The sequence below is a fragment of the Neovison vison genome, chromosome 2, assembly GCF_020171115.1.
Source record: "Neovison vison isolate M4711 chromosome 2, ASM_NN_V1, whole genome shotgun sequence".
NCBI lineage: Eukaryota > Metazoa > Chordata > Mammalia > Carnivora > Mustelidae > Neogale > Neogale vison.
In genome coordinates, this window is record NC_058092.1 from 33132932 (window position 1) to 33154882 (window position 21951).

At 40.9% G+C, this 21951-nt stretch overlaps 1 protein-coding gene and 1 pseudogene across 1 annotated transcript in view; one reads left to right on the forward strand and one right to left on the reverse strand.

Moving 5' to 3' along the window:
* CCDC30 (coiled-coil domain containing 30) overlaps window positions 1-21951 on the forward strand; it is a 62393-nt gene that overhangs the window by 15948 nt on the left and 24494 nt on the right. The window contains 5 exon segments of the mRNA XM_044236758.1: window positions 3667-3846; window positions 11158-11367; window positions 16003-16157; window positions 20822-20984; window positions 21496-21608. Coding sequence (XP_044092693.1) covers window positions 3667-3846; window positions 11158-11367; window positions 16003-16157; window positions 20822-20984; window positions 21496-21608 — 821 coding nt within the window.
* Window positions 18372-20728, reverse strand: LOC122898503 (annotated as a pseudogene).

A 21951-nucleotide genomic window follows, 5' to 3' on the forward strand; every position in this document is an offset into this window, starting at 1 on the left:
TAAAATGATCAATTTACTCTCCAACAATGAGTTGGAGAGTATGACAACACCTGGGTTCATTTATTAATTTTATTTAATGTACCCTTTCTCATTATTTGAAGAATCATCTCTCAATACACAGGAGGGAGGTGAAAAATGATTAAATATATAAAAATTATGTGGGTCATCTGGGAGAAGAGCCACTTTGTAAAAGGACAAATGGTCCTTAAACCACATAGCCTCTAGGGTTTCACTGAATTCTTGCAGAGTTCAGTAATTTTGCTCCATAGTAAGTGAAAGAAGGGTAATTTGCTCTTACTCATTTATCCGAGTATTTATGACCTTCCAGGACCTGTGTTGGGCCCCTGTGTTATAGTAGGAAACAAGATAGATGTGGGCCTCTTGGGAAAAAATAACATATTTATATTTAGAACTTTACATGTCCCAAAGCAGTATCTCTCTCCCTCTCTCTCTCTCTCTCTCTCTCTCTCTCTCACACACACACACACACACACACAATTTCACTTCTTTAAGCAGGCAAAGGAGAAAAGACATTTTAGACAAGTTTTGTTTGTTTCCAGGGTTCTGTACAATGATAATTTCAGAAATTTTCTCTGTGTAGAGGGTACTTTGATGTACTGGTGGCTAGAAATTGTTCTGCCTTTTAGTTCTTGTGTATGTGAAGTTTTGGGTCTTCACCCCTATTGTCCCATTAGTGTCTAGTGCCTACCTCCTTTTTGCTCTATTGTTTTAATCTAACATACACATTTAAGCAACTGTGGCTTGAGACCAGATGTCAAACTCTAAAGAATGCTTATAGATGGCAAATACATAAAAAAAGAACTGTGAGTTCCTCTTTTATGAGTAAGTAGGTGAGCTCTATTGCTCTTATGTATTTGTGACATCATCTGGGGATGCTGATCACCTTTGGTGCCTTAATTTCTGCTGTTCAACAGCATTCCAGGTAAGGTTGTAAGAGCTGAATTCAAGATTTTTACTTCCGCAATGTTTGTGAAACAAACTGTAATCACCATTAATTAGCTTAATTTTATAGGTTTAAAAATCTAGCTTCATGTTTTTCCATGACATCATTGAATATTTGTTCTGTTCCAGGCACTACACTAAATACCTTGTATATATTAAGCAACACAACAAGGCAGGATGGTGTTGTTGCCACTTTACAAATGAGGAAACTGAGGCTTTAGAGAGGTTAAATAATTTTCCCAAAATGACACATTGCGGTGGAACCTGGGTCTGTCTACCCTAGAACTTGACCTGTCTTAACCCCTGTCATTTGTCTCCCCTTGCTGAGAAAGTCAAAGAAAGCATACAGTTCTCCTGTAAAGCTAATTTCCTAAGGAAGGCTGGCAAGCCATCTTCTAAAAGCCCTCCCAAGGTGTCTGTTATTGATTATCTTGATGAATTTATTTGAGGTTTGGCCCTTTGGCTCACAGGCTCTAAAACTTGATGCATTAGTCCCCCTAGAATAGATCTGTATCTTGGGGATGAATTCACATTAAGCCAAACTTTCAAGACTATTGGCTAAAACCAAAATGTCAGTTAGTTATTATCTGTAATAACTAGTTATAAATAGCACTTGAACAGGTTTAAATGAACACATGTTTACCTACAGAGAGCTCAGAAGGAAACTCAAATTTGAAGGATGTTTGATGAGTAGGGAGTCCAAATAAGTGGACTTGGTTTGATGCTTGACATCTTTGCAGGCTGGATAGCCTGTTCCATCCACACCCACTGAATGAGAGTTTCGAAGGCTCATAGGCTTTAATTGTTTCCACAAAAGGAATGATCTTGTCATCGGCACCAGTATATGGATTTGGTTCATATTAAATTTTTATTGTGTGAAGATAATATTTGAAAATATTAAAAGCTAGATCTTAAGCCTATAAAATTAAGATAATTAATGCTGGTTCCAATTTGTTTCATTTTCATTCTTAAGGAATTATGAATTGAGGAGACATTGTGTATGGGTCATCTGGTCTTATGCCTTTAATTTGCAGATGAGTCAGCTGAACTCGGAGAAGTAATTGGCTTAATAAATCTGTTGATTGGTCAAGAAAGGAAGCTAAGTACTTTACTTTGCAGTTCTACATGGTTCCTAGTAGCCTGAGTGAGTCTAAATGTCTCTGTAATAACCTTCTGCCAGGAAGCCATTTACACGTGGGGAAAATAGAGACCCTTTACGTTGGCCACTTGACTGGTTGCTTGGTAGCTTCTTTACTAGTTAGTTGCCTTTCATGCAAAATAATTTGCATTTCTGCTCGGGCTAAGTGACTTGACTAGAAAACGTAGGCCAGAAGAACTTTTGTTCTGGCTTTTCTCATCTTCAAAACAGGTTAAAAATTTCTGTACACTGGTATTAAGGGAGTGCTTCTCTTGTATATGTCTGTTTGGGCGTGTTCAGTGGCCATATGGGCTGCTGGTTATCCATTGATTATTAAAAGCTGCTGTCTGATAATTAAATAAGAAGCTACATTGGTGATCAAGGACTTCCAGGTTTCAGGGAATTCTTGTTTTCAGATGGAACTGGAAGGCAGTTAAAATAAAGCTGGGTAGCACCCACAGTCCTGGGTCATGTTACTGAGTATTTATTGTGTGCCAGGCATCATGCTAAGTTCTTGCATGCATTATCTTACATATCTTTTACTCTATCCAGCAGTTATCATTATTATCCCCATTTTCAGATGAAGGAAATAAAAAGCAGAGAAACTAACTTCTTCAAGATAGATTCAGGACTGAAACTAATTCCAAAGCTAGGGTTCTTAATAATTACATTATAATTCTATTAAAGGATTTTTTCTAGAGATCTTAGACACTTGAAGCTCTAGGACAAGCAAACTGGATTTAGACTGCCTTCTTGACTAAATCAAGATAGGAGTTAAAGGGCTTTATAGGACTTGGGGAATTCTGTGTTGCAATTCTGTTGTAAGCAAGAAAGAACTGGACTAATGACATGGGATTTCCAGAAAGTCATGGGCAGGAAGGACCCTGGACCAAGACTCAGGAAACTCTAAATATATGTTATCTATTGAATTGGATAAGGTTGAATTCTTTATCTACATAGCACACCCATGTGAGACTACCTTTTAGAAAACCCCATGATTCCTCCTTTGATCAAGGTGGTTTTATTGCCCTGGAGACCTGCAGGAGAGTGTGTGGTTGTATAGTAACTGAAGAAGAATCATGTGAAAGTAACAGGAAAGCAATGAGGAAGACTGGGAATTTAAGATCTTCTGCTAAATGTTCTCTTTCTTTTTGCCAACAGATACCCCCCCACACACACACACACACAATGCGTACACATTTACACTTTCCTTCTTCACATATTGGCTCTTTGAACTCCCCACTTAAAGCATGTTTTACTCTAAAATGGTCCATGTTTCTCTTTCCCTTCATTCATAAGAAAAGAAAGTTAATTGTCTATGCTTAACTGCTTTGCTCAAATAATTTCATTGATATTTTCACTCTAAAATAACGGGAGTTAAATTATGTGAACATGTACCAAATGGCCATAAGTATAAAAGAGAGTAATTTGCTGGAGGTAAGCCAACTCCCAAGAATATTTATGTGTGAATAGTTCTGACATTTCTGCTTCTGAGAGCTGGAACCCATGTTTTACCAATATTCTTTCAAATTGCCCATGTTTCTCTTTTAAAAATGTTTGCTTAGTGTCCATCATCTGGAGAGAAGGTGAAATACCAGCAGCAAGATGGTGTAGACCAGCTTCGTCAGAATTTGCACCGGCTCCAGATTCTGTGTAACTCGGCTGAGAAAGAGCTCCGGTATGAGCGAGGAAAGAACTTGGACTTGAAACAGCATAATAGCTTACTTCAGGAAGAAAGCCTTAAGGTGATTCTCGGGGCATACCCTGGATCGGAGGGTCTCAGTTGCTAATCAGCCCTAGAGATAAACGCGTTCTCATCCCCCATAATAAACGCATAATTCGTGGTAGGACCCCCAGATGTGTGGGCGATGTGAGCTCTCTGATAACTCACTCTGACTCTGCCCCACCAAGTAGGCTCACAGTTCAGTTGTTTCCCTGCTGCTGAAGTTGTGTGTATACTGTCAACTTATAAAGGAGACAAACTTTTTAAAGTTACACAATCTTTTGAAATCATTAGCTAAAACTTTTCACACTTAACTAAATTTGAATGACCTGATCCCAAACGCTGAAGGTCCTGCCCTAGTTCTATCTATAGGCTTATTTATCCCTAAGAGCCGTATCCCTTATTATTGATTGAATCAAATATCAACTGCACCAAAGTACAATTCATAGGAGGGAAAACTTACTCTATCAGAAAGTTAGGAGGACATCTCCCAAACATGCTTGTTCTAAAATAATCTATGTAGAACTGCCAGCCACAGAGTTCATCTAAATTTTATGAACCACACAAATATTCAAACTGAACCATCATATAAAAATAGTGCTTCCTTTTAATTGAGGTTCAATTCTGTAAGCATATATTAGGGACCTAGTTTTCTATAAGTCCCTATCTGAAGTTCTGGAATTCAGCATTCAACAAATATGTACAAGGCATTGGTCATAATCCAGGCTGGCAATCTTGTTGATACTGAGGGTTTAACCATAGGTAAAACCGATAAAGTGCTTATCCTCTGGTCAGTAGGAGTCCATGGGTCAAATTCTGCCTGCCTCTTGTTTTTGTAAATAAAGCTTTATTGGCACACAGCCCCACCTGTTTGTTTACATATTATGGATGGCTGCTTTTGTACTGTAATAGCAGATCTGAGTAGTTCTGACAGAGACCATGTGGCCCACAAAGGCTAAAACATATACTCTCTGGCCCTTTATAGGAAAAGTGACCTAAAAAGAGATTAAGAAGGGTTCCTCCTTTTTAGGAACTCACAACACAGTGGGGGAGATACAGAGGAAAACAAGTAGTCATTTACGTCAAACTTGAAGGGAGGCCCTTCTAGAGAGTCCTAGTATTCCAGGATTATTTGAAGAAACTGCTTCCTTGTTCCTCACCCTTCATGATTTTTTGAATATTGACCATATTCCTTCAAGCCTTTGTAGTAGTTAATTAAATTCCAAATCTTGATCATATTTCCTTGTAAGACAGCATTTCACTTTTCCTTTTAAACACATTTCTGAGATAATTTTCACTGTCTAACTCTGAACATATTCAAGCAATACTACATCTTTCTCAAGGTGTAATGACCAGAGCAACACAGATTATGACTTGACAATTTTTGCTAATCTCATGTACGTGTATTGTGGTAGCTCCTAGCAGTTTTTTTTTTTAAGATTGTATTTATTTATTTGACAGAGAGAGAGATCACAAATAGGCAGAGAGGCAGGCAGAGAAAGATGGGGAAGCAGGCTCCCTGCTGAGCAGAGAGGCCAATGTGGGGCTCCGTCCCAGGACCCTGAGATCATGACCTGAGCCGAAGGCAGAGGCTTAACCCACTGAGCCACCGAGGCGCCCCGCTCCTAGCAGTTTTAAAGTGCATTTCCCTGTTTACAAATGAAGTTGAGCAGCTTTCTATATATTTCTTTGACATTTGAGTTGCTATTTTGTGAAGACCTGTTCAAGATTTTGCTTACTTTTTGGGGGGCTTCTGTCATTTTCATTTTCTCATTAATTTATAGGAATTCTTTATATCTGAAGCTTTGATCAGGTGTGTATTACAAACAGCTTCTACTCTATGGCTTTTATGTTCACTCTCTAAATATATGTTTTGAGGGACGCCTGTGTGGCTCAGTTGGTTGGGCATCTGCCTTTGGCTCAGGTCGTGATTCTACTGGGATCCAGCCCTGCATTGGGCTCCCTGTGCAGTAGGGAATCTGCTTCTCCTTCTCCCTCTGCTCCTCCCCTTTACTCTTGCTTTCTCTCTCTCAAATAAATAAATAAATAAATAATCTTTAAAAAAAGAAAGAGAGTTATCTGTCAACTTCAAAGTCATAAAGATATTCTCCTACATTACTATATTGTTACATGGGTCATAAGAATATTGGCATATGGAGCGCCTGGGTGGCTCAGTGGGTTAAAGCCTCTGCCTTTGGCTCAGGTCATGATATCAGGGTCCTGGGATCGAGCACCACATCGGGCTCTCTGCTCAGCAGGGAGTCTGCTTCCTCCTCTCTCTCTCCCTGCCTCTCTCTGTCAAATAAATAAATAAAATCTTAAAAAAAAAGAATATTGGCATATATGTAGTCTGTTTCCAAGGTCTCTATTCTGTTCCATTGTCCTGTTTTGTCTATTCTTGTGCCAGTAACATGCTATCTTAATTATGTTAGCTTTATGTAAATCTTAATATTTGATAGAACACATCTTTTCATCTTGTTCTTATTCTAGGATGCCTTGGCATTCTTGGCCTTTTGAAATTCTATAAAAATTTTATCAACAGCTTGTCAAGTTAAATGCACATACCCACATGTACTCACACACACACATACATATATACACAAATGACCTTTTGAGAGTTATACACTGAATTTATACACTGAATCTATAGATAAATTGGGGAAGAATTCTTTTTTTTTTAAAGATTTTATTTATTGCCAGAGAGAGAGAGAGAGAGCACAAGTAGGGGGAGCAGCAGGCAGAGCAGGCAGGGGGGGAAGCAGGCTCCCTGCTTAAGCAAGGAGCCCAATGTGGGACTCGATCCCAGGACCTGTGATCATAACATGAGCCAAAGGCAGCCACTTAACCAACTGAGCCACCCAGGCATCTCAAATCTGGGAGGAATTTAAATCGTTGCAGTATTAAATCCTCTGCTAAATGTATGTGTAGGGACGCCTGTGTGGCTCAGTTGGTTGGGCCACTGCCTTCGGCTCAGGTCATGGTCGGGTTTCCCTTGCTCTGCGGGGAGCCTGCTTCTCCCTCTCCCTCTGCCTCTCCCCCTGCTTGTGCTCTCTCTCTCTCTCTGTCTGTCAAATAAATAAATAAAATCTTTTTTTAAAAGTGTGTGTATTATATTTAGGTCTTCTTTAATTTCTCCCAATATCATATTTTTCTTTGTAGAGGTCTTATACATCTTTCTTTTTTAAAGATTTTATTTATTTATTTGACAGACAGAGATCACAAGCAGGCAGAGAGGCAGGCAGAGAGAGAGGAGGAAGCAGGCTCTCCGCGGAGCAGAGAGCCCGATGCGGGGCTCCATCCCAGGACCCTGGGATCATGACCCGAGCCGAAGGCAGAGGCTCTAACCCACTGAGCCACCCAGGCACCCCTTATACATCTTTTGCTAGACATATTCCTAGGTGCTGATACTTTCCACACTATTGTAATTGGTAACTTTTTAAAAATTTCACTTTCTGACTATTGCTAATACATAAAAATGCAATAAATTTTTTCTAATAAAAACCTTGCCATACTTTTAAATTACTTTTTAAAAAAGATTTTATTTATTGATTTGACAGAGAGAGAGAGAGAGCACAAATAAGCAGAGCAGCAGGCAGAGGGAGAGAGAGAAGCAGGCTCTCTGCAGAGCCGGGAGCTTGATACAGGGCTCGATCCCAGGACCCTGGAATCGTGACCTGAGCCGAAGGCAAATGCTTAACCAACTGAGCCATCCAGGTGCCCCTAAATTACTTCTTATAATTTATGTTTCTGTCATTTTGTATTTTATATGTAAACAATCATATCACCTAAGAATATAATTTTCTTTCTTCCCTTCCACATGTTATACCTGTTATTCTTTATTCTTGTTCGAAGCAGTGGGTTGTATAGCGCCAAATAGAGCTGGTGATGGGGTATATTTTCTCCTTCCTTGTCTCAAGGGGAAAGCTCTCATATTTCATTTAGTATGTTTTTAGAGGTTTTTTGTTTTTTCTTTTTTTTAAGTTTTGGAGACCAAGGCTGGTGTTTTTTGTTTTTTTGTTTTTAAGATTTTATTTATTTATTTGACAGAGAGAGAGACAGCAAGAGAGGGAACACAAACAGGGGGAGTAGGAAAGGGAGAGACAGGCTTCCCGCTGAGCAGGGAGCCTGATGCAGGGCTCAATCCCAGAACCCTGGGATCATGACCTGAGCCGAAGGCAGACACTTAAAAACTGAGCCACCCAGGCACCCCATAGGGTTTTTAAAAATAGATTTTTAAGAATCACATTAGGAAAATTCTTTTCTAGTGTTCATGTGATGAACACTTCCAGTGTTTTATGATGAGCACATGTTGAATTTCATCAAATTCTTTTTCTGCATATTTTGATTTTTTGAATCTGTTATTGTGAATTACATTGACTGATTTTCTAATGTTAACTCAACTTTGCATTCCTGGGATAGACCCAACCTCATCCTAAATCATTATCCTTTTTCTACATTGCTGATTTTAGCTTGCCAAGATTTCTTTGGAATTTTTGCATCTTAGTTCACAAATGAGGCTGGCCTGTCTTTTTTCTTTCTTATAATATCCATGTCAGATTTTGGCATCAAGGTTACCCTAGCCCCTTAACATGAGATGGATAACATACCCTCTTTTTCTATTCTCTGGAAGAGTTCATAAAAATAAATTACAATTATTTCTTCTTAAATAATTATAAGAACTCATTTCTGAGTCCTTCTGATTCTAGAGTTTTCTTCTGGGAAAGATTTTCCATTACTTATTCAATTTCTTAATAGTTATAAGAAGTTACCTTTTTTAAGAATTCTTGTATCAACTTTGGTATATTTTATTTTTATAGAAATTTTTCATTTAGATTTTCAAAATTTTTAGTTAAGTTAGTCATCAGTTTTTTTTAATTTTTTTACTTATTTATTTGACAGAGAGAAATCACAAGTAGATGGAGAGGCAGGCAGAGAGAGAGAGAAGCAGGCTCCCTGCTGAGCAGAGAGCCCGATGCGGGACTCGATCCCAGGACCCTGAGATCATGACCTGAGCCGAAGGCAGCGGCTTAACCCACTGAGCCATCCAGGCGCCCCTAGTCATCAGTTTTTAAATATGGAGATGATCCTTTTTACTTTCATGGTACTAAATAACCTGTGATTTAAATAAAAGAGGTTGGCGAGGGGAAAAAAGGAGGGAGGAAGCACCTGGTTGGCTCAGTCAGTTAAGTCTCCAACTCTTGGGGTGCCTGGGTGGCTCAGTCGTTAAGCATCTGCCTTCTGCTCAGGTCATGATCCCAGGGTCCTGGGATCAAGCCCTGCAATGAGGCTCCCCATCAAGCCTCCCACATGGAGCCCCACATGGAGCTCTCCATTGAGTTCCCTGCTCTGCACGGAGCCTGCTTCTCCCTCTCCCACTCCCCCTGCTTGTGTTCCCTCTCTCACTGTGTCTCTCTCTCTGTCAAATAAATAAATTAAATCTTAAAAAAAAAAACTTCCAACTCTTGATTTTGGCTCAGGATATGATCTCAGGGTTGTGAGATGGAGCCCTGTGTCGGTTCCATGTTGGGCATCAAGCCTGCTTAAGGTTCTCTCCCTTTCGGGATGCCTGGGTGGCTCAGTTGGTTAAGCAGCTGCCTTTGGCTCAGGTCATGATCCCAGGGTCCCAGGATCGAGTCCCACATCGGGCTCCTTGCTCTGCAGGGAGCCTGCTTCTCCCTCTGCCTCTGCCTGCCTCTCTGTCTGTCTGTGCTCACGCTCTCTCTCTCTCTGGCAAATAAATAAATAAAATCTTTAAAAAAAAAAAAAAAAAAGATTCTCTCCCTTTCAGGGCGCCTGGGTGGCTCAGTGGGTTAAGCAGCTGCCTTCGGCTCAGGTCATGATCTCAGGGTCCTGGGATCGAGCCCCGCATTGGTCTCTCTGCTCGGCAGGGAGCCTGCTTCCCCCTTCTCTTTGCCTGCCTCTCTGCCTACTTGTGATCTCTGTCTGTCAAATAAATAAAATATTTTTAAAAAAATAAAAAATAAATAAATAAAAGATTCTCTCCCTTTCACTCTCTTCCCACCCACCCCTAACCTGTGTACTTGCTCTTGAAAGAAAGAGATAAAGAGGGACGCCTGGGTGGCTCAGTTGGTTGGACGACTGCCTTCGGCTCAGGTCATGATCCTGGAGTCCCAGGATCGAGTCCCGCATCAGGCTCCCAGCTCCATGGGGAGTCTGCTTCTCCCTCTGACCTTCTCCTCGCCCATGTTCTTTCTCACTGTCTCTCTCTCAAATAAATAAATAAAATCTTAAAAAAAAAATTAAAAAAAAAAAAGAAAGAGATAAAGAATGCTCTCCTCTCTCTTGACTTTACCTGCTCCTGCAGTTTCAGTAAAGCTTGTGTTTCTTTAAACTGCATGAACTTAAAAAAAAAGAAAGGAAGGAAAAGGAAAGGAAAGAAGGAAGAAAGAAAGAAGAAGAAAGAGAAAAGGACACTTGGTCAGCAATGTAGAGAATGGATGGAAGTGGCAGGACCACGTTGTTACTGCAGTGACCCAGGCTAGAGATGATGGTGTCATAGACAAGGGTGGTGGACACGGATGGACAGATGCAAGACATGTTGTTGAGGCAACATGCCAGTGGGTGCTGAATGGGCTCATGATAGGTAAGGAAAACTCAGGATGACTCTCAGACTACTGGCTTGAACAAAACCTTAGATGGTGGCATCATTTACTGAAATCAGGAAGACAGAGAAAAATGATGTTTGATATGGACAGACTCAAGGAGTTTTATTTTAGCAGTCATTGGCATGAAGATGGTATTTCAAATCATGAACCTAGGGAGAGAATGAGCCACTCTCAAGGCCTACAGTAGTCCAGTGATATTTAGAAGTTGAGTCACATTATAATAGTCTACACAGGAAGAACCAGGAAGGAACAGCAAAGAGGCAGGAGAACACCAGGAGACTTCAGTATCATAGACTCCAAGAGAACTTTCTGAGATGGAGGGAGTAAATGCTACCTAAAAGCTCAGTTGTCCATTGGATTCATTTTGGCAGTAGGGAGATCAGTAGTGGCCCTGGCATAGAGAGTTTCACGGAGTAGTGGGAATGAAAGCCAGCTTGCAGTTGATTGAACAAAAGGATGGAAAATGTTCAGACCAGGCATGTATAGAAACTCTCGGGAAAATTCCTCTGTCCAGCTGCCATCTGGCTAGATAGACTTTGGCAAGCCTTACTAACACATGACAGCTCTGGAGAGGTAATCATGCGTGTGACACTGGTTATTTGTCAGCTCTTGGGGGACAGCACTACTATGAAAAGTGCTTGTTCTGGCTCACCTTCACCTTTTTGCCATGCTTTTTTCTATCACTCTTGTTTATTCCCCACCTCCAGATCAAAATTGAACTAAAGCAGGCCCAGCAGAAGTTATTAGATAGCACAAAGATGTGCTCTTCACTCACAGCAGAATGGAATCACAGTCAGCAGAAAATCAGGGAACTGGAGCTGGAGGGACTTACACAGGCTCAGACCATCAAATCCCAGAACGACCTGCAGGAAAAGCTGGCTCAGGAGAAATCAAAAGTTGCTGATGCGGAGGCAAAGGTAATTATCCTCATGCTTAATAAATAGCGTGCACTGGATTCCACTACTGAAATCCCATTTCCCTAAAGAGTCTAAGAAGTAGCTGCGATGCAGACTTGATAGAATTCTAGGGTTTTTCTTTGCTCTTCCATGCTCTCCTCTCTCTTGACTTCACCTGCTCCTGCAGTTTCAGTAAAGCTCGTGTTTCTTTAAACTGCATGAACTTTAAAAAAAAAAAAAAAAAAAAAAAGGTAGGTTTAATAAAGCTGTAACATGAACCTAAAGTAACTGATTGAAGCCATATGAGTTTTGCTTTATGCTTTCAACTTTTAAAAAACTGATTCACCTCTCATTTGTTTGTTTATATGATTTTTAATCTTGTAACTTGGGGAGGCAATTTGTGTTGTGAAAAGCATGTTTGGAAATCATGCCCCTGCATTTCATACTGCCTAACACCAGGTGGCAGTGATATGTAACAGTAGCACATTTTGATTTGTGGGTTTGAGAGTCCAATCTCACATTAAAAAAAAAAAATCATAAAATAAGTAAATCATTTCATCAGACCATATAAATATAAAACCAACATCAAAAAGTAGATGATAGCAATCTTAATTATGCTTGGAAGCCTAATTTTGAGCTAACGAAACCAGAACAAGAGCGTTCATACTGTGTAATTTCATTGATATGAGGTTTAAGAATAGACAAAACTCAGCTGTGATCAGAAGATGGTGGTTGTCTTTATGAGGGCTTCTAATTGGGAGAGGATGAGAGGGAATCTTCTGTGGTGCTGGGAGTATTGTATATCTTTTTTTTTTTAAAGATTTTTATTTATTTATTTGACAGAGAGAGAGAGATCACAAGTAGGCAGAGAGGCAGACAGAGAAAGGGGGAAGCAAGCTCTCCGTTGAGCAAAGAGCCCAGTGTGGGCTCCTGGGATCACAAGACCCGGGGATCATGACCTGAGCCGAAGGCAGAGACTTTAACCCATTGAGCCATCCAGGTGCCCCGGAGTATTGTATGTCTTGATGTGAGAGGTGGTTGTTTAAGTAAAACTTCATTTGGTATGCTTGAGATATGCACACTTTATGTATGTTATTACTCCATTTAAAAAGTAGTTGGTAATTACAGATTATTAAAAAAAAAACAAAACCCTAAGTTTAGTAAAAAAATATATATATATATATATATATACAGATTAGTAAAAACAAACAAACAAACAAAAAACCTGAATTTAGACAGTACTAAATATTTGTAAGGATTTTGTGCAACAAGGACTCATTTATTGACTGCAATTGGGAGAACAAATTAGTACAAACACTTGGGGGGTTTTAAAAGATATATTTATTATAGAGAGAGAGCACACATGAGAGTGGGGGAGAGGTGTAGTGGGGGAAAGGAGAGAGAAAAATCCTCAAGCAGACCCCCTGCTGCTGAGCACAGAGTCCCATGTGGGCCTTGACCCCAGGACCCCAAAATCACGAGCTGAGCTGAAATCAAGAGCCTGACACTTAACCAAGCCACCTAGGCACCCCAATGTAAACACTTTGGAAAGCAATTTGGCATTTGTATTTATTTAGTTACATTAAAGATGTATATACCATACAACCCAACACTTCTGCCACTAGGCAGAAATACTGGAGAAAATGTCATATTGCACATATGTGTCAGGAGATAGGAATATAATCATTTTTGTAGGAACATTGTTCCAAATAGCAGAAAACTGGAAGCAACCCAAATGTCCACTGACATAAGATAGAATAAATAGCTGTATATTTATACAATAGTGTAAAACAGTGAGAAAAGATGAATTATAGGTACATGTTGTAGTTCCACATATATTGAATAAAAACCAAATTGCCAAGGGGCGCCTGAGTGGCTTCCCTCTCTCTCTACCTGCCTCTCTGCCTACTTGTGATCTCTGTCTGTCAAATAAATAAAATCTTTAAAAACAAAAACAAAAACAAAAAAAGAACAAACCAAATCACCAGAAACACAGTACGAGTCCATTGATATAAAGGTCAAAATGGTATACAATAAAATCCATGTTAGGGACGCCTGGGTGGCTCAGTGGGTTAAGCCGCTGCCTTCGGCTCGGGTCATGATCTCAGGGTCCTGGGATCGAGTCCCGCATCGGGCTCTCTGCTCAGCGGAGAGCCTGCTTCCCTCTCTCTCTCTCTGCCTGCCTCTCCGTCTACTTGTGATTTTTCTCTGTCAAATAAATAAATAAAATCTTTTAAAAATTTAAAAAAAATCCATGTTATATAGCTTATATATTAAAGAAAAACCAAGGAAACGGTTAATACAAAATTCAGATACTGGTTTTCTCGAGTGGAGAGGGAAGGGGACTAATCGGCAAGGTCTCAGATTAGACTTCAAAAGTATTGGAAATGTTATTTTTCTCTCTTTTTAAGATTTTATTTATTTGACAGAGAGAGCACAAGTAGACAGAGAGGCAGGCAGAGAGAGAGGGGAAACAAGCCCCCTGCTGAGCAAAGAGCCTGACACGGGGCTTGATCCCAGGATCCTGAGACCATGACCTGAGCTGAAGGCAGAAGCTCAACCCACTGAGCCATCAAGGCACCCTGAAATGTTATTTTCTTAAACTGGGTGACAGGTTCAAATGTTTGCATATGTCGTTGGCAGAGAAGCCAACAGGGTGATATTGTCATTTGTGGAAATAAGAGTGCATATGTTTAAGGAATCATTTTCCCTAAGCAGAACTAAGTGGGGCAGCTCAAAGGAACTTGAGTTGACCTCATGATGACTGGCTGTCCACTACCACTGACCTTGAATCATTCTGCATCTTCACCTCCCCTATGGTTCATGGGCTCTGCAAGGACCTGGGACTGATGCACAAAGCCCTGCTTTTAAAAAAAGGAGTGCCATTCACTGGCATTCAGTGAATGTTTGTGGGGAATGTGGTGCCAAACCATTGTAACGCATGCATTGTCAGATCAAGAACACATTTGAGGGGCGCCTGGGTGGCTCAGTGGGTTAAGGTGCTGCCTTTGGCTCAGGTCATGATCTCAGGGTCCTGGGATCGAGTCCCACATCAGGCTCTCAGCTCAGCAGGGAGCCTGCTTCCCTCTCCCTCTCTGCCTGCCTCTCTGCCTACTTGTGATCTCTGTCAAATAAGTAAATAAAAGCTTTAAAAAAAAAATACATCTGGGAAACAATAACTATTTTGCTAAAAACTATTCATTCAACAAATATTTATTGAGCATCTACTATGTACCAGTACATAGCATACAAAATTGTGTCACAGTTTTGGGTGACACAAGGGTTTATAAAAAATAGCTAAACAAAAATAGACTTACCTACCAAAAAAAGTTTTTAATGATACTTTTAATCTAACATGTAAATTCTGAAATAATATGATACATCTCTCTATCAAATTCATAAGTCTTATTTTTAGTTCTACCAGTACATTGAAGAATGTGTTACTGGTGCTAGGTGATATCCTAATAAGTACTTGGTTTGTAAGAGGCTTCTGCTTTATTTTAAAATCTTGTTGTGAATCTGGCTACACTTTAAAGAAACTGGACACGCTCACACATTGCTGTTGGAAGTATAAATTAGCCTAATACCTATAGAGCCAGGTTGGCATTATCAATTTTTTAAAAGATTTTATTTATTTGTGTGTGTGAGAGAGAGATAGATCAAAAATAAGCAGAGAGGCAGGCAGAGAGAGAGGAGGAAGCAGGCTCCCCATCGAGCAGAGAGCCCAATGTGGGGCTCCATCCCAGGCCTCTGAGATCATGACCTGAGCCGAAGGCAGAGGCTTAACCCACTGAGCCACCCAGATGCCCCTGCATTATCTATTAAACAAACAAGTAATAGCCTTTGCCATAGCAAATTCTTATCTCATATTTTATTCTAGAACAATTGTTTGTAATAGCAAAAGATTGGAATCAATTTAAATATCCCATCAGTAGGGATCTACTTAAGTAAGTTATAGTATATCCTTATGGTAGAATAGTATGTGGCTATAAAAGAGAAGGCAATTCTACATAAACATGTAATACAGAAAAATCACCAAGTTTATTACTTTAAAAAAGCAAGGTGCAGGGGTGCCTGGGTTGCTCAGTTGGTTAAGCCTCTGACTCTTGTTTCGGCTCAGGTCATGGTCTTGGGGTCATGAGATCGAGCCCTGTCGGGGGGCCTCTGCACTGGGGTGGAGGCTGCTTAAGATTCTCCCTCTGCCCCTCCGCTCCCCCAAATTTTTTTAAAAGGCAAGGTGCATAAGTACATATGATATGCCATCATTTGTGTAAAAAAATATGTATATGGGAGAGAACTGCATAATAATATTTATGTGGGCATCAATAAATATCTGGAAATGTACACAAGAAACTAATACCAGTGATTAATTACCTACATGATTGAGGAAAACTGGCAGGAAGACAGGATAGAGATGAGGAGTTTTCACTATATAACTTCGTTTACACAAACATACACTAAACTATGCAAATGTATCATATAATGTAAAACATAGGTAATTTATTTTAAAGTTAAAATAAACTTGGCCATGCTCTTTACTTTAGACCAGATTTGTTTGTTAGCGTGACGTTTGCTGGTTGCTCGTGGGGTATTTCCCTAACTGGAAAAAAGGTCAGACTTTTCTTAATGTTTTATTCACAAAATATTTCCTTCAAGATCCTGGATCTGCAGCAGAAATTAGAACATGCTCAAAAAGTCTGTCTCTCCGACACTTGTATTTTGAGGATGAAGCAACTAGAGCAAAGAATACAAGCAGCGTTGGAAAATGAAGCTAAAACAAAGCAGCAATATCAGGAAGAACAGCACAAGAGGTAAGAGGAACAGAGATGTCAGGGTCGTGGGGGCTAACCACTGAGCGCACCCGCCTGTCAGTGTTCCTGTGCATCTCCTCACTGTTCCCACTGACGTGAACTCCGCACGCAACCTCTTATCACACTGTATTCTCCTTGCTTGCCTTGTTTGCTTTTCACACCAGAGTGTCAGATTTCTTCAAGCCTGGGATTACTTCTGTTGCTCTGAGACACACAGGGTGCACCAGTCAGTTTTCTTGAATGACTGGATGACCTATGAAATATGCTACTCTGGGATTTGCTTTTCTAGTTCTAGCATGATTGGCGTAAAATGCAAACTAAATGAAATTGACTTTTGTATTTATTAGCTGATTTTCTTCAAAGAATTTCCAAGTACTTTAGAGGCATCATTCTTGATGATTACATCAAGAATCTGTAACCTGTTAGGAGCTTTCATTTTTTTTTTCTAAAATTATTACTATCACAATTCTTACTTAAATGACCTTCCTGGATGACCTAAAATTCAGTAACCAATGCTTCCTACTTCTATGACACTTCGAGTGATTCGCATATATTTTAAGAAAAATATGGTTTTAGCCACTGCAAAGACATGCGGACATTCACATGTATTATGAAGCTGAGAAATTTACTTTTGGTTTTAGTAAAAAGCTATAGCAAAGGGCGCAGCACTCAGTAGATACTCAGAGATCGTGACTGAATGAATCTTTTAGTAAGTGAGTGAGTGAACGTATGAATGAATAATGAGTTCACTCAGTGAGGTACAGTGGAAAAACACTTGCCTCACTGCCACATCTAACAGGATGGTAGGCCTTCCTCCTGTTATGATACAGCTAGATCCCGAATAAACTATGAGCATACCTTTTAAAGTATTAGCCACGATAAAGCAAGAGAAAGCACTAACAGCAAACATATAATAAGCTCAAACAAAAACGATGAATGTAAATAAACTTCTAAGTCAGGGGGCAAGTAATAACATCAGCCCCAGGTTTGGGAAAAAGTTGCTGAGGAAGTTTGCCCCAAAGTGGGAGATGTAAACTAGAGACTCTGGTATTAAGCTGGGAGTCTTGAAGTGTTCCCCAGTAGACAGCCCCATGGTTTCCCCAAATTATCTCTGGGGGAAAACAACTCAGTTTAGGTATCAAGGATTCCCATATTATAAGGTTTTTTTTTTTTAAAGATTTTATCTATTTATTTGACAGAGAGAGAGAGAGAGTGAGCACAAGTAGTGGGAAGAGCAGAGGGAGAGGGAGAAACAGGCTACCTGCCGAGTAAGGAGCTCAATGTGGGGCTCAATCCCAGGACCCTGGGATCATGACCTGAGCCGAAAGCAGACATTTAATGACTGAGCCACCCACGCAACCTTGATTTTTAATTCCATGACATTATTTTAAACAGTTGTATAGCATTCTTTACATAGATATACTATAATTTATGTAAAATGCTTCTTAGACATTTTGTTACAAATAATGCTGCATATCCTTACATTTTGTTACAAATAATGCTGAATATCCTTGTGCGTAGACTTTATGGTGAGCGTTATACTAAGGGAGGTTTAGGGTGCTGTGTCAGTGCATAGCAGAGACACTTAATCTGGTCTAGGAAGCTCAAGAAAGCCTTGCTCAAAGAAAGCTATTTAAACTGAATGTGAGGTATTTGGGGTGGATGGCTCAATAGAGAATATTAGGGGAAAGAAGTCCTAGGAGAGGAAGATAAGGAAAAGCTTGGAGTTGTAGGGGAGGAATAAGGGTAGAGGATGACTTATTTCAGGAAGTGAAAAAAGTTCATTTTGCCTGTAACAAAATGTTTGGGGATGAAGTGAGTGGTAAGAAAACTAGGCTGGAAAGCTGAGCTAGCTAACAAGCTCTATTGAAGTGCTTAGACTTTATGATATGATGAGATTGTGATGTAGAAAGAGTACTCTGGTTGCTACGTAAGGAATGGATTGAGAGGTTGAAGCTATTGGGGAGACAGGGAGTTCCTCAATCTACTGATTTCTTAATTTCTTTTTTTTTTAAGCTGGGTACAGTATACTTTATTGATGGAACAGGACAATGTAGGGCTGCCCAAGCCCCTCCCCTTCTTCAAGGGGTCTGCGATGAAAACTGTGGTGGTCAGGAGATTTTCAGTGTTTTGAGAGATGAGTTGGGGCAAGGACTCCCCTGTGGTTGAGGTCCTCTCTCTTCTTGCCCTCGCTGAGGCTGGTGTCAGGGGCTCTTATTCCTTAGAGGCCATGTGGATCATAAGGTCCACCACCCAGTTGCTGTAGCCAAATTCATTGTCATACCAGGAAATGAGCTAGACAAAGTGGTCATTGAGAGCAACACCAGCCCCGGGCCTGAAGGTAGAAGAGTGGGTGTCACTGTGAAAAATCACAGGAGACAACCTGGTCTTTAGTGTAGCCCAGGATGCCCTTGAGGGAACCCTGCGATACCTGTTCCACCACCTTCTCGATGTCATTGTATTTGGCAGCTTTCTCCAGGCAGGAGGTCAGATCCATGACTAACATGTTGGGGGTGGGTATGCAGAAGTCCATGCCAGTGAGCTTCTCAGTCAGCTCAGGGATGACTTTGCCTATAGTCTTGATGGTGCCAGTAGAAGCAGATGATGTTCTGAGCAGCCCCTTGGCCATCACACCACAGCTTCCCAGAGGGGCTGTCCACAGTCTTCTGAGTGACAGTGATGGCATAGACTGTGGTCACTAGTCCCTCCACAATGTCAAAATTGTCATGGATGACCTTGGCCAGAGGAGCTAATCATTTGGTCATACAGGAGGCATTACTGACAGTCTTGAGGGAGATGTCTTACTTCTCAAGGTTCATGCCCCTCACAGACATGGGGGTATCAACACAAGGGGCAGATATGATGACCCTCTCAGTTCCTACCTTTCAAGTGAGCCTCAGCCTCCTCCATGGTGGTGAAGACCCCAATGGACTCCACAACATACTCAGCACCAGCATCACCCCATTTGATGTTGGCAGGATCTTGCTCCTGGAAGATGGAGAGGGGCTTTCCATTGATGACAAGTTTCCCATTCTCAGCCTTGCCTATGCCATGGAATCTGCCATTGGTGGAATCATAGTGGAACATGTAGACTGTGTAGTTGAGGTCAGTGAAGGGGCCATTGATGGTGACAGTATCCACTTTGTCAGAGTTAAAAGTAGCCCTGGTGGCCAGGTGCCCAATGTGACCAAATTTGTTTACTCAGACAATTGTGTCTCATGGACATGGCTGGCACTGCCCTGGAAGATGTGGCTGTTGGTCTAATGGAGAGAAGCAGATAGCATTCTTTTTTTTAAAAGATTTTTATTTATTTATTTGATAGACAGAGATCACAAGTAGGCAGAGAGACAGGTAGAGAGAGAGAGGAGGAAGCAGGCTCCCTGCCAAGCAGAGAGCCTGATGTGGGGCTTGATCCCAGGACCCTGGAATCATGACCTGAGCCAAAGGCAAAGGCTTTAACCCACTGAGCCACCCAGGTGCCCCCAGCAGAGAGCATTCTTAATTTCATTCATTGGCATAACTGGTTTATCTCTTCGTCTTTGCTCAAACTATATGTAATGTAGGAATTAATTTCTAACATATTCATCAATTGCTTTTTAAATTTTGACTTGCTATATTTCAATGACAGTTTCCAACTCCTAAATTCCATTGTAGCTAACTCAAGTTTCCTTAGTGCCAGCAATTTAAAAACCTCCCTTTCAGCTCAAAATCTTATTACTTAGTCTGGCCCCTTGATCAGAAATTCAGAATGGAACCAAAAAAAGAAGTAGACAGTAAGAGGCAGGAATTGCTCGGGTCTGTAATGAGTGAAATGAAAACAGCGATGAAGAGGGCAGTGCTGGTGCAGGAGTGGATGTGAATGGCAGGAGGTAAGCTTACAGAGCCTGCACTTATATCAGGAACCACAAGAAGAATTGGAGGTGCTGGAGGTTGAGAGGTACGAGTCCCATGTCTCAAATCTCTTAACATTTCCCAGGAATCCACTGGTTTTTCAGAAAACTGAAGTTAGAGAAAGTGAGCTCATTTGTCCAACATCAGTAGTGACCTAGCATGTAGGTACTACTCCATCACGCTTATTGTATTCTTCTAGATAATCTCCTAAATCCAAAGAGTCTTGCTGGAAATCTTCAGAAACTCTTCCACAAACGGTGGTCTGATGAAATTCCCTTTGAAGGAGTTAAGTACTTATGCCCCTTCTGGAAAAGAGGGAACTTCCTCATCAAACACAGGCTCATTTATGATTCAGCTTCTGCAACATTAACACGTGTGCCTTAGTCTCAGTAGTGTGTGTAACGAACAGCACCATATTGAACCAAGATCAAGGGACTCAACTTGTAAAGCAGTGAGGATGAGGGGAAAGAATAGGGAATTCAGGATTAGAGCCCTACATCCATCTTGTTCTAGCAGGTTAAAGCTCTCTGTGCCACAGCTTCCTCTGTGAAATAAGGGAAGTTACTTCCTTTTCAGAGGGTTGTTTTGATGAGTGAAAGCAAGAACTAAGAAGAGCATCTGCCACAAAAGAGGTCCCCTGTGTTGGTCTCTTTATTTTATGGACACATAGCTTACCTCATTGAACGAGTAAAATCCCTTGTGATGATATAATAATTTTAGGTCAAAGAATTTCGTAAATTCAGTGTAATTTGATGTACATTAATTGCCCTCAGGAAACTCCTGGGTCAGAATTTAAAAGAGTTACAAAAGCAAGTGAGAATCTTACAAGATAAAGGGAACCAACTGGAAATAACCAATTCTCAGCAGCAATCCAGAATTCAGCAACAGGAGGCCCAACTCAAACAACTGGAAGAGGAAAAAAGAAAATCGGAAGAGGTAAGAAAGTAAATGGATGCACTTTTCAGTTTTCCTATTCCTGTAGACCCGAGACACAGCTAATCATTATTGAGAGCCCAGCATTTTACCCCTTAAGTTTATCAGGAAAGCAGAATCTACTCTAGCTATCTTAAGCAGGAAAGGATTGAACACAGGGAATAACATGCTTGCAAACTGTTGGAAGGGAGATGCTGGGATGAGGAGAATGTCAGAATGTGAGAACTTTGGGTAACTCCAGAAGTCCAGAAACCCCAGGGAAACCCACTCCTGCAGCCCCAGAGAGAGGGAGTTGCAGAAACACTCCCTGAGCCCCTGTAAATGCCTCCTCTGATGTCTGCCTGGTCACCTCCCCACTAGAGCTGGAGGACGACGGCTCTCCCCTCCCACTGCCCTCTAGACTGTGTGCAAGTGCCTCTCCTTTGTTGGAACTCTGCTGTCAAGGAAAGTGTAGTTTTCAGACTTCTAATCTTGCAGCACAGAATAGTCTCATTTTTTAAAAAATGTTTTTCAGCATCTCAAAAGCAACCGAGAATTATCAGAAAAGATATCTGGGCTGCAGCGGGAGAAAAAAGCGCTCTGTGAAGAATACGGGCAGTTTCTGAAGCAGCTTGATGTCCATGTGAGGTAAATGAAAACGAGTTCCCTCCGAATGGGGAATTCATGCTTTTCCCCAAATAGACCCTTTTCATTTGCCTTCCTGCTCTTCTCCCCTTGCATTCTTTGCTCTGTCTGACCACCCTCTCCTTGTTTCAACTCATTTCAACTCATAATTCTTAGACTAGGAATCACCTTCTCCAAGAAGCCTTTCTCGACACCGCCAGCCTGGACTGGGTGAAGTGCTCATTCTTTGTACACTATAGCCTTTGTACATGCCTCTTTGTATTTCTTTCAGAACTTGCCGCATTCTTTTGAAATATTATGTTTTACTACCTGTCCTCCTCACCAGACTGTAGGCTTTTCAAGGGCC